Here is a 13,112-nt window from a genome sequence, read left to right as displayed (position 1 = left end):
TTCGGCTCGGGGCGAGGCCACGGTTCCTGGCGTCTGGGCGTGCCACGCCCCTTCTGTTCTTTACTTTCTCGCACGAGGCCCCAAAGCAGCCATGGGTGTGGCTTGCCCTCAATAATTACCTGGTGAGCCTGTCCTTTTCTTCTTTTTTTCTTTTCCTCTTGTTTTTATGTCCACATGTACCAAACATGTTCTTTCTTTCTCCCAGCATGCCTTAGGACCCTTTTTCAAAATGGCGTCTTTTCTCTATATGTTCCTATGATTCTTTCCCAATCCAATATGGTGATTTTCTTCTTCCTGTTGGTCATTTCCTGTTTTAGGGTATATAAGGTGAGTGATTCTTATTCTCCTTGCGCTGCAACACTTTCTTTGGTGGTGATCTTCGCTCCTGTAATTTTTTTCTCCAGTTATTTACCTCGTTTGTTCCAGCTTCTACCAGTATTGTTTTTTCCTGTTGGAAGACTCTCCTTTTTTGTTTTTTTTTTGTTCCGGGGAGCTCCTGCTATAGAGGTTTTTCCCTTTGGGGATTTTTCCCTCTGGGACTCTTTCTGGAGGGCACGGACTGCTTTTTGGTGTTCCTTCATCAGCAGCAGCGTGGCTACCAGAAAGGGCCACCATTACTTTGGTCAGGGCAGAACCTACAAGAATCAAGACCCTTCTGCAGTTCCAGTGGGCCAAAGACATAAACGATACGATGAGTAGTCTGTGACAACATGTCCCATGCTGGGCACTATCTATTGTGTAAGTTATGACTTTGGCTTAACTCTACAATCGTCCCCTCCCACCCACGGGTGATACTAGTGAACTTAGTTCAATACACCAGTGCTGAGTGTGAAGGACATTGTAGCTCAGCAAGACACTATTAAATGTGTAATTGACATAGAAGTATTGGTTTTGGTTTACTAACAATCCAATGAAGGGATGAGGGGCTTCATGGAAACAGAACGCAACCTAATTTCATTATTCACAGTACCAATTACCATACTAAGAAGAGTTAAATGCTTTTATGTTAAAAAGTATTTATTGCTACAGAACAAATCTGTTTAAAAACAGCCAGAAGAAATATTACAAGTAACAAGAATAAAATGAACATTTCCAGCATTGCTAAAACTCCATTTAAATATTATCCAAAATCTAACCCCTATTGCCTATTTCTATGTGCTATACCCTGGGAGCATTTAATGCAAAAAAACATGCTTTCTTGAGTTTCTTGGGGAGAAGGGACTTACTGCATACTGTAATACAGTTCCTACTAAGTTAAAAGGACTGGGTATTAGGAGAACAGAAGTTTAGAATGTGGGTGACTAAGTTCATCCACACCATCAGAGCTGTTAGCCCAACTCCTGGCTAGCTCACAGTGCCTCAACCGGACCCCTGAATCTACGTGGGTGGACGGTGATTACGGCAGCCTAAACTTAGCACTCTGACTCCTCATGGAAGTCCTGGAAACAGATCTCAGCCTTTCATCTTACTACTCATGCATGCCCAGGCAAAACACAAGAGAGATATGAGATACGTTTTCAATCGCAATCTTGCATGAAGAGAATGAGCTGCAATTATAAGGCAGATGAAACAAAGCAAAGTTACCAGTGTTAGGAACACGGTAAAGACAATGAATAATCCAACAATGGAGAATGGAGTTCTAGAGATTCTATAGGTTCTAGAGGCTCCTTCGTAAGACTATGCTGAGAACATAGCGGGTGTACCCTTCTTCCTGCCTGATCTAAAGGATTAGCCTTAGCTCCATACTGGAGACAGTGTCAGGAGTCGGCCTGCGGTGTAGATGGCAATCTTCTCAGGAAGCTGGTAGGTTAGTGCCAGCAGAGCTGCATGTCGAACATAGAGTTTATCCAGGATGGTCGTGGTTGGAATGCCCTCTACCTTTCCGGTTCAGTACACTGTTTATATAATAAGGCCATACTGTATTGAAAGCACAGCTCTGATTTAATGCTGTGTCAACATGTTAGAAGCTGTCTCCTGAACAGGCAGCACAAGAACCAGGATAATGTGAACAGTGTTCCTAGCTTTGAACAGAAACTACTGATTACATGTTGTGCAAAGTTTAACTAAACAACAACCCATACTACATATTACTAGAATTAGCATGTGAGAAATGTATGTAAAATATCATTGCTAAAAGCAATGCAGCTAAAACATTTAAAATATGAAATATGAAATGAACCTAAAAACAGGGGGCACCAACTAGGGTTTAAATGGTCCTCACGACAATACCTTGTTGACAGCATAGACTGTTGTTATTGGCGGAGTGAAGAGCAGCATGAATGGCACACACCCAGTGCGGAAGCAGACAACTGGTGTTCCTACAGGACTAGGCTCTATCAGCCTCAGGCTTCAGGTGAGAAGTGTGAAGTGTGCTGGCAGTAGTTGAGATCATCTGTTAGAATCTCAGGTGATAATCTTGGCAAAGGACCTCTCTAACAAATGAGCAAATGGCAGTCATTATATCCTAAATCTTTATCTGAGATTGGAATGTGTGTTCTAGATTATGTACATCAAAATATATACTTTTGACATTGGCTTTATGGACATATAGAGGAAAAAGATATCAGTTCAGGTTACACTCCTTTGTTAAAATATCTTCATCATTTGCTATGTATCCTTGACTTAAGGAGGAATCAGCATTTTACCTGAACAAATGTATCTGTCACTGATCAAAGAGCTGAATGATATCATCTTTCTTGGAAAAGATAAGGTCAGGCAACATTGGTGTTAGCATACAGACATGACAATGATTCTGCGAAAACAGGAAACATGGCAATGTCCACGAGCTAAGATGAAGTCGGGCCTAGCTAAGATGGATACAGACCTTAAGGACTTTATGTCATGTGAGCCCCCCATTTGTCTACTGAGCCCATACCCACTTAGTGTGCCTGTCAGACCTTGAGGCAGCAGTCCTGGGTAATGGGGTCTCTTTCGGACCACTAGTGAGTGTTGCAGAAATTGGGGTCCTGGGTGATGGCTTTATGTGCAGTCTCTTCCAGCTGGTCACTATGTCAGTAGATGTAGTGCTGCACACACAAGCTGATCATTCTGGGCAGTCGCAGCCACGCACAGGTCAATCACTCTGGGTATTTGCAGCTATATCAGACCATTTTGGGAAGTTGCGGCTGTGCACATGCTGATCACTGAGGGATGTTGTGGCCATGCACAGGCAGATCATTCTGACACACAATCACAAACCCAATTGGACCCAAGAATTCACAATGTTCACTGGAACCAATGTGAAAAGACTGACGCCACATACACCAGGGTCTTCAGCTTGCTATCCTTAGTTTCTCTCTTCTGGGTACTAGACAGACACCTGTAACATTCTGCACCTTGCTCCTCCTATACAAACTCTCTGAGCCTCATTTACAAGTGGTCTGCTCCACTGGTGTGTCACATTTTTTGATGCACTGGCAGTGCAGGCTGCAGGAGCATATCTACAAGGCCACCCAAAGCCACTTTGCATGGCCTTACTGATATGGCCCCCTTTCACCTGTTACTCTGTGTGAATGGGGCATTCCATGGGTGTTGCTATTGGTTTTCCCACACAACACCCATGGGGTCTGACATATTCGAAGATTCACAAGATTGCATAAACCTGGGAATGTGTTAGCTTCCGATGCCACCCCAGGGGGGCACAAAGAGGAGAAATAGAATTATTTCTCCCTGTTTTTTCCCCTTTCTATCTGTGCTGAGTTCTGCAGCATACATAGGAGGAGGAAAACTTATCTCAAGATTATTTTTGTGCCTGAAGGTGTCCCTTCCTGCACAGAAATAATCACCTCTCAACGCAGGCATCCTTGCACCTTGGTACAAGGGTGCCTGCGTTGGCACATGGCAGCAATTTGTGTGCCAGTACAGGGGACAAGGAAAGGAATGAGCTGTATCTTGTAGATATAGCGCATTCCTGCCCTTTTGTTTTGGCACAGGACAGTGCAGCAAAAAGGCTTTACAACTCTGCCCTGCACCAAAACATTGTAAAGGAGGCCCTCTGTCTAATTGTTTGACCAACTCATTCTCTCTGTCACCATGGAGACTTCTAGGCACTTCAGGACAGGTACACAGTTTTTTCAGCAAGACATCCAGACTCAAGTGATGTCCCCGCATCTCAGGGAAGCTGGATGCCAGACAGGCACCAACTTTGGTTTACACAGCAATACTTTTAGTACTTTTATACACCAAATTCAAACAAGAAATGGGTATCCGTTCTCTACAATTGTAGGACTTGTTTGGTATTGATCGCCTTTCAAGGGTGCTTTTCAGGCTGCTTTCCAGGAATAGGCTTTGTGTAAAGTGATGCTTCATACAGCATGGTAGTCTCCTTCCTGGTGCAGAAATAGAGGCGCAAAGCAGTGTGCGGTTTCTCCATCAGGCTGTCACCAGCCAATTGAAGGACTAAATAGTATAAGACAAAAGAGTAGGTCCCCCCTAAAGGTTTACTTATCTCTTCACAACAGTCTGCAGTCCCACATCTGTCTCCTACCATCTACCAAGTGGCAGGATTCAGGAAGACTGATCAGTCTCCCCTTGCTAGCAAAAGGCATAATCAAGTTTTTGAATTAACCCTTTCTCCATTTTCCTCCATTCATTGTATAGATCTCCTCCCTTTAACTTCAGGAATGTCAGCAGTACACTTCGCTGTCTGGGAAAACATCTAACCGCCATCTTGCACAAAGGCTAGGCCTGGAGTATCCATAATGGATATCACAAGGACATTACTCTCGCTCAATCATAGACTTCATGTATGGACCAGGCCAAATACATAAACATGACCAGTATACACTCAGCATGTTAGCACTGGGAACTGGAAAAATGCAGAAGTGGAGTTTTACACGACTAGGCTATCAGGTCTCCACTCCAATGCCACAAATAAAAATGTCTGGTCACTACTATGGATTCACAAAACATGGAATGCTGCCACGACTGCTGTATGTGCTAAACCCATGACAGGGAAGTGGTTCTCTTTCAGTCATTGAGGGCATGTTTAGCAAGTCCATTCAGGGCACAGGACAAGTCCAAGAACTACTTCTGTCTAGGGAGAGTGCACATGATAGATTAGGGCCAAACATCCAAACCAGGATACCAGATACACGCAGTCAGACAATCACAGCATGGCAGCATAACTGCATATCATGAAGGGGATATTCTCATACCAATACTGGAGCTCTCACTCTCTCTTGAATCAACTCTGAAGGAAATCATGTTCTTCAGCTGTGCCTAGTGGTCAAAATTGCCCAGTGCTCCTGTGCACTTTCTTGGTATTGGTAGTGGAGAGTGGTGTTTGAGCTAGTGGGTGTGCTTTTTATAGACTACTTCTGCCCAAGGTGATCAGAACTGAGGAATTTCTGTAAGAAGGCATGCTCTCATAAGATGATTCAGAACCACGAGAACTACTGTAGGTGAATGATATCACCTTTTTTTTTATCTCTCCAGCTCTGTTCATTTCTTGTCTCATTACCAGTGTATTTTATACTCCTCTGACTGACAAGGCTTTTTCTCCAGGCTTGGAGAATTGTGGCATCAATGACTGAGTGGGAGGCTTTGCCACATGCCACACACAATTAAGGGTATCAACAATAACTGCACAGACCTTTACACCCTGCCACCAACCCCTAACAGTCCCTAACCTTACCACTGCTTCCCGAACTATCACGGAATCAATATCAGATGTGAGCTGTCAGCTTTGCCACTTCTACTCTTGCCTTTGGAAGGTGTGATCCTTGTGTGTATCAGAAAGCTGAGGACTTCAGTTTTGAAGAGTGAGTCTTTTCCAAAACATTGTTGTTAACATTGGAGCCAAGCACTGTGGGGTGGAGGTGGTTGGGTTATGAGGTGTCATTTGAGAGCAGATCTTGCTGCAGATTGTGGGATACTCTGTGAATTTCTGAAAATGCTGTACAGAATGAATTTGCGTAATTTTACCTAGTATCTTGTTCACTTTCTTGATTGGCATGCTGCAGGTGGCCAAATTGGTATTCTGGTTCTTTGCGCCAGAAGATCATGTGCCGTGGATCTCGACCTGGGCATTTTTTATGATATGAACTACAAACAAATACACAAAAAATAAAGAGCATTTATTAAACAACTATACAAGTAATAAAATATTTTATTAATATAAAATATCAAAATTTTAATATTAATGACAGGTTGCATCTTTTCGGAAATCTATTGGGCCACTCTTTGTCCATTCTATATTCTGTGTGCTGGCCCTGCACTGCTCCCACAAATCAGTTTAAGAATACTAACTTAATTTTTAGACTCCAATTTCAAACTCCTTCACATTTACAGAATATTAAAAAAAAAAAATGTGGTTATTTTTATTCACTTTATTGATCTGTTAATAGTTTTTAGTTTTCTATGCAATCGCAGACCCCAGAGTAGACTTTGCGGACCCATAGGCGTCCCCGTACCACAGGTTTATAGTCATTGTTCTAGCGTTATGAAGAGAGCTTCCTTGATGTCTACAAAAAAAGTATTTATCTCATTTTTTTGAATAGTGACTAGAAGTCATTGAGGAGATTCTGTTGTTTCATATATTTCTGAAGCTGTCTGGTGACTTACCCGTTTAGAAGGTTGAAGGTTTTGAGAGGTTTGGTACAGGTGCTACTTCATTTGGAATTCGAGATCACCAATGCTTTTTTCCAGTAGGTGCAAATATATTACCATGCTTCAAGGAGCTAGTCAAAATCTAATTTAGAAAAGATAAATTCTCTATGTATGTCCATGGTGTTACTTACAGGTATTAAATAGTATTATTTCAAGCAAGATGCTGGGCTTGGCTCAATCGTTTAACTGTAATCTTTGGTTTTGTAAACTAAATGCAATACCACGCTCCCCGTTTAGTGCTGCCTTACAAATGATACATGTGACGAATGCATGAATGAATGTCTCAATTGATGAATTATTTAATAGATTTTGGATCAGTGTAGCTGTTTTATACCTCCCTAAGGCTTCAGAGCACGCAGCATGGAGCTTGCTGTTGGACCTAGAGTGATACGCTATGAAGCTGTAAGGAGACTGGAGGGTTCAGAGGCTGCCTTGAAGCGTTTTTTTGTTTTTTCCAAAATGTCACGTGATTAGTGGCACACAAGGCGGACTTTGATAGATTAGGACACAGACATCAGCGGACATCAAAAAGGCTGCTCTGGAAGTGCTGATCTACCGAGGAAGGGTAAATAGAAAACAGACCCAAATTGTGGGTAGCCTTTCACCACTTTAGATTAAGCCTTGTGAAAGAGGCAAGCGACGTTAAATGTAATAGACTGTTACTCTTTTGTCGTTTTAATTTCACGAAATGTTTAGCATTATCATTTTGCAATATTTCAGAATTATCAAACAAAGACATATACCTGCTGATGGTGAAAGTTCCAGACTCCAGTTGGAAGCACCTAATGAGGATGTTGGACATCAATGACATAGATATTGAAAGGATACAGAGAGAAAACCCTACTGACTTGAGGGACCAGAAGTACAAAATGATGCGTCTATGGTTAGAAAAAGGAAAACATAATAAAAAGACTTCACGTAAATCTGACATTAGCAACGCATTACATATCCTCGAAATGGATACCTCAAACCTTGTCAAGTGTGGCAGCCACAACTCTGGTAAGTTTGAGTGATATGTAAAAAAGGAGTTAAGATTCGGGTCTTAAACTACTGTATACCCGAATAAAAGTTTTCTAATTGGGATGGATGTGCATTAATTGTTTCATAGCTCCATAAATTATCTCTTCCAGTGCACATCTTGTGCTAAATATTTATAAATGAAGGAATAGCATACATGAAAAACGAAATGGGTATAGAGACCCGTTTATATTTATTAGACACTGATATAGTGTGGATAAAGTACCACCAACATAGGCTGTGATGTTATTAAAAGTTACAGAGGACTTTTGTGATCATATTGAGGAACTACGCTAAAAAAACAAGTTCCTTTGTAAGTAGAGCTTTTGGTTACATGCCATGCATTTGCTTAACAAGTATGTCTATATTTATTCATATTCATATAACTACACTTATATTTATATATTATAAATTAATATATGTATTATTATATTCACTAAAAAAACAAATGTGAGAGGGACGATATAGTTCGGTTCAGATGTTACATGCACAAAACCATAGAAATTCAACAGCTGTAGTTATATTTATGGCAAGAAACTATAACTTGTGCTCTAAGGGTACTATAACTCGCGCCCCTGCCACGCACAGTTTTCTCATTAATGATTTTATTGCAAATGTTGTGGTGATATTATCATTGATGTCATAGAAGATGTAATGAATGATGTAATATGTGGGGTTATTAGCAGTGCATGGCGAGAGCTCAAGTTTAGTTACCTTAGGGCATGAATTATACTTACGTTCTATAAGTATAACTAAAACTGTTGAATTCCTATTGTTTTGTGCCTGTGAAATCTGAACCTATCTATAATATTCCTCTAACCTTTGTTTTTCTTTGTGAATTTCTACGTGTTTTTAAATTCTATTTCCGAACTATGACGTCCCAGTAACCTTTGGTTTTATCAGTGAATTCTAAGTTTTTTTCTTCAAAAAGTAACATTAAATTACCTTAAGTCAATTCAACCCTCACTGCATGCGGCTGACGCGGGTTGCACCCCCTCCCGAAATCCAACTCATGACCATGCACAGCCTTTAGCTGTGCACAGCAGTGGTTGGCCGCAGGGGGCCTGGCCTGTGGCCAACCCCTCGTAGGCTACCAACCCCACGTCACACACAGCCTTTGGCCGTGCACAGCGGGTTGGACGCAGGGCCTGGGCCCCATTCAAGGCACCCAGTGTGCACTTTTATGAACCCTGGGGTAGGCAAGAATGCATTCGTCTCAATGGAGTATTTCAGAGCATTTTATAACATCGCATTGCAGAGAAAATACCTTTGTTTTGCCTTGGATAAGTTCAATACGTTGGGAGGATTTGTCCTTTGAATAAACAGAGCTTTAGCTTAGGTACCTGCTATGTTTATATTTATAAGTTCCTCCCACTGAGGTTTAATTTTTGTGAAATGAGCATCGGTGCCAGAATAGACCCTCATCTGCTTGTTTATCCATGATGAATCAATAGTGTTGCACAAAATGTCTACCCAACTGGAATACTGTCTACTGGCTATTTAGTAAATGCTGCCTTGTTAGGTAAATGTATAATGCACATACTCCGCTGCCACTCCATAAAGGACCATGAGGTTATGCCTCCAGTGACCATGTCTAGCTTAATTTTGGCAATGTGACTGTTCCTCGAGCATCTTCCTACTGAAATCTTTGCTACCTGTGCAGATATAGAGACCCCAAGAGGAGTCTTCATTCACCTGCGGTCCCATTGCTCCCTCACGCAGGTAGCAGCAAGAAATGCTGCTCCCTTCATGCAGGAGCAATTGTTGATCTGTTTTCCTGCCTGCTTGACAGCGGGAAGGAAAACAGATGAAAAGTCCGCCAAATGACAACAGAAGTAAAAACAGCACAGAACAGGGGCCACAAGGCCCCCTTCCCCTCCAACTTAAAATGTGGCTATGCCCTAGAGAGGTGATAGTCCACAGAGCCAAATATGGCCCAGGAATGAAAATTCCCTTCACCCAGGGGAGTTGGTGGTCACCGGGGCAATTTATTACTAAGATGGGGGGTCTGCGTGCCCCCCACCCTCTTTTTTAATTTTGCAAATTTTTAGTAACCCTCAGATCTGGGTAAGATAAACAGAAAAAACAAAACACAAAAGGTCATAAAGAGGGAAGTATAACCCTAGACTTCCACAGCAATAGTTGTACATAAACTCACATGAAAAAGGTTAAATTTGGAACAATTTTAGTGACAAAAAGCCTCTTAATTCAATTAGACACTCAATTTTAGTTAAAAATGATATGCAAATAACAGGTGCTCCTTAAAGGTGTAAAGGCGCATTGCAAGTGATCAGGTGAAAAATTAGTACACAAATGCTATACAATATACAAATACAAATATATACACATGACTGGTGGCGACATCAAGATAAAACAAACAGCCCTCAAAAACGTGAGTGTTGGAGTCCTTAGTCGAATCTCTTCAAAAGACTAGTCCAAGGTACAAAACTGTCGACATTTCGACCTATAAGTTAACTCAAACAAGGGTCATCATCAGGACAAAAGAATTTGCAGGAGACACCAAGGTAAGTGGCCAATGTTGTCCATGGAGCGGTGTGGCAGATGTATAGTCCTGGATGCAATGGTGTGGTAAGATATCCACTGAGCTGTACAGTAAACACTTGTACTTATACAACCAGCTAAAGGGAAGACAGACAGTTTATTCCCCCAGAGTACATGCTCATTAGGCTTCATAAGTAGCCAAGAAGGTGGAGTCTCTTCAGTCGGGCCAGTCGTGTAAAGATACAATGACGGATCGGGCCTTTCTCACAGAGTCACACATGCTGGCCTGAATGATTCAAAGGCTAAAAAACTGCACAGCGCAGTGCATACCTACAGTGTTGGCCACTTACCTTGGCCACAGGTCCCCTCTCCTTATAATTTCATATTGGCCTGGCCCTGGGGAGGTGGTCCCAGGGCATCTCTCAGCCATGGGGAGGGCGGCTGCATGCACCCTCTCCCCATAATATATCTTTTGATATGCCTCTGGGACCTGGCCCACCAGGAGGCTCAAATGGAACAAGTGGAGGAGAATGCGCTTGTGTTTTTTTTTTTTTTTTTTTTCATCGGGTTTCGCTGATCCTCTTAGATTTTTTCCTAGGGCACCCCACCACCAGGCCTAGGGGGTCAGGGTACTTTTACCCTGCCCCTTTCTCTTTTGTAACTTTTTTTTTGCATTCTGATCAGCCCAAGTCCCAAAGTGGCTGCCAACATTTCCTGGTTGAAGTGTTGGCAGCCAATCAGATCTCAGTATGAGCTTTGTCAGATCTGCAGAGGTTCCACATCCCTAGATACCTATATATGTTTTTGCTTTAATATCTCCAAAACTACTGAAAAGGTTTACACCAGTTTACAAAAAAGCATGCTTTCTGGACCAAGATCTAGCTTTCTGCCAAACGTTGTGTGATTCTACCCAGAGGTTCAGGCTGTGGGCAGGTCTAAAAATCCCTATGTAAACTGCATGGGGAAAAATAATTTTGGGACCCCCACTTTTTCTCAGCCCCCGCTTGACAAAGCACCCCAAAACTTTCAAGATAGCAGCTGAAGTGAGTGGTGAACTATTTTTGAAAATTTAGTGAGGATTCGTCAAATGGTGCCAAAGTTATTGGCAAAAGAAAAAATGATTTTCATATAGAAACTAGGTCCTAACTATAACTGTCTACTGGCGACGACCAGTAGGTAATGCCTTATTCATTTGTGTCATGTTAAAATGTGACCATATTTCTTTTTTGGTCTGCAAAAAAAATTAACTTGAAACTTGGGTATTTCCACATTAATTTAACTGATAGGGGTACACTTATTCGCCAATGCCTGTAAGATTTTTATTTAACTCATAAATGTACACTTACTCACCAAAGACTGTAAGGTTTAAGGGCCTGATGTAGCAAGTCATTTTGTGGTTGCAAACCCTGCAATTCGCAAAATTACAGAGTGCAACTACAAAGTAGATTTTTGGTGTGTATTAAACCCATATTGCAAGTCAGAAAATAATTTCTGACTCCCAAAATGGGTATACCAAATCTCAATTAGGAAGGGCGTAAGAAGGGTTTCCCCTCCCAAGTGTGATTCACTATGGTATATATCAATGGTTTGCAACAGCAACTGCAGCTGCAAACCTTTGAGCATTTACGGACTCCACAAAGGAATTGGTAACTGATTCACAAAGGGAAAGAAGCTCCCATTTGACAGCTTCCCTTTTGTAACTCGTGTGTGATGACCTCGAGGGGAGGGGGTGGACCTGCTTTTCCAATGTCATGTCAAATGGGAGTTTGTTAAAACAGCATCAGTTCCTTTAAGGGCTGCTTTAAAAAACATAAATCCTATTTGGGAGCTCCCAGGGGATCGCAAATAGCGACCGACCCAATCAATAAATAATCAGATTACTATTCATCAGGCAGGTCTTTTTACAGGAGATTTTTAGTGACTACTTATAGTACATAGGTCGCATCAGAGAAATAAAGATTCCCAAAAAGTCAGCATGTACATTTTACGCAACCAGTCTTTTTGTATTTTAGGCCTTTATTGCACTGCATTCACTTGTTGGCGCATCTGACCTTAATAAGTAAACTTACAAGGAGACGCAAATAGGCCGATGAACCTTTTGACTCTCTTAAAATGTTCCCACAACAAATCCAGTACATGGAGATCAATAATACTCAATAACATTAGTTATCAATAGCAGACAGTAATTGTCACACACCATGACTTCGCAGTCATGAATAATCACACCTTTGTATAAAAGTTAGAATATTTAATTCCCTATATTAACAATACTAAGGTCACATAAGACAACCTCAAAAGCAAATGATAAACATACAAAACAACAATGGCTGTCCAAAGTGACAAAAGAAACGCAATCTAATCAAAGCTTGAGCTACTACACATTCTAAAGTTACAGTGCAAAGTAATAACAAGAACAACTGTGCAAACGATATTATATACATTTAGATTCAGCAAAAAAAAGACATCAATTGTTACTCCACGTATTGATTTTTATTAGTGAGGATCCTAAATAACACCACAATTTGAATTAGCATGTTTAGCTTCATGAAAAACAATTTAGGCAAAAGAAATTTGGAAAAACATCTAGCTATGGCTCTATCAAAATAGCGCAGTTGGTGTCTAGAAAGAAAATCAAATAGACAAAGCAAGCCATATCATCGTCAATAGACCTATCCTCAGTTTGGATCAGCAAGCTGTGACAGTCTTCATCGTCAGGACATCAGTCTGGTCAGCAAGGCGTCAGGATTCAGCATCAAAGTTCAGAAAAGGCAAAATCTTTAAGCATTAAAGTTAAGCACATCTCTTCTCAAAACGCTCATGGAATAATGGCGGTATGGCAACAGGAAAATGGGCAAATGGACTGGGCAAAATGCAAATACGCAATGGCAATCTTCTTCTCAGTGCAGTCTGGCTAAGTTAGATTTCCTAAAACTACTTCCTAAGTACCTATTAGTCAAGAGATCGCATGTTCACACTTTGTCCAA

The 13,112-nt window shown here is 41.4% G+C and overlaps 1 protein-coding gene across 4 annotated transcripts in view; it reads left to right on the top strand.

The window, feature by feature from the left end:
* LOC138248803 (uncharacterized) overlaps positions 1–13,112 on the top strand; it is a 254,919-nt gene that overhangs the window by 220,463 nt on the left and 21,344 nt on the right. For all 4 annotated transcript variants that reach the window (XM_069202737.1, XM_069202746.1, XM_069202719.1 and 1 more), the window contains one exon: positions 7,330–7,608. In XM_069202737.1, coding sequence (XP_069058838.1) covers positions 7,330–7,608 — 279 coding nt within the window. The remainder of the gene's footprint in view (positions 1–7,329; positions 7,609–13,112) is intronic.

Source organism: Pleurodeles waltl, chromosome 1_2, assembly GCF_031143425.1.
Source record: "Pleurodeles waltl isolate 20211129_DDA chromosome 1_2, aPleWal1.hap1.20221129, whole genome shotgun sequence".
Classification (NCBI taxonomy): domain Eukaryota; kingdom Metazoa; phylum Chordata; class Amphibia; order Caudata; family Salamandridae; genus Pleurodeles; species Pleurodeles waltl.
Note: the sequence above shows the minus strand (reverse complement) of the source record. Positions and strands in the feature narration are given on the sequence as shown.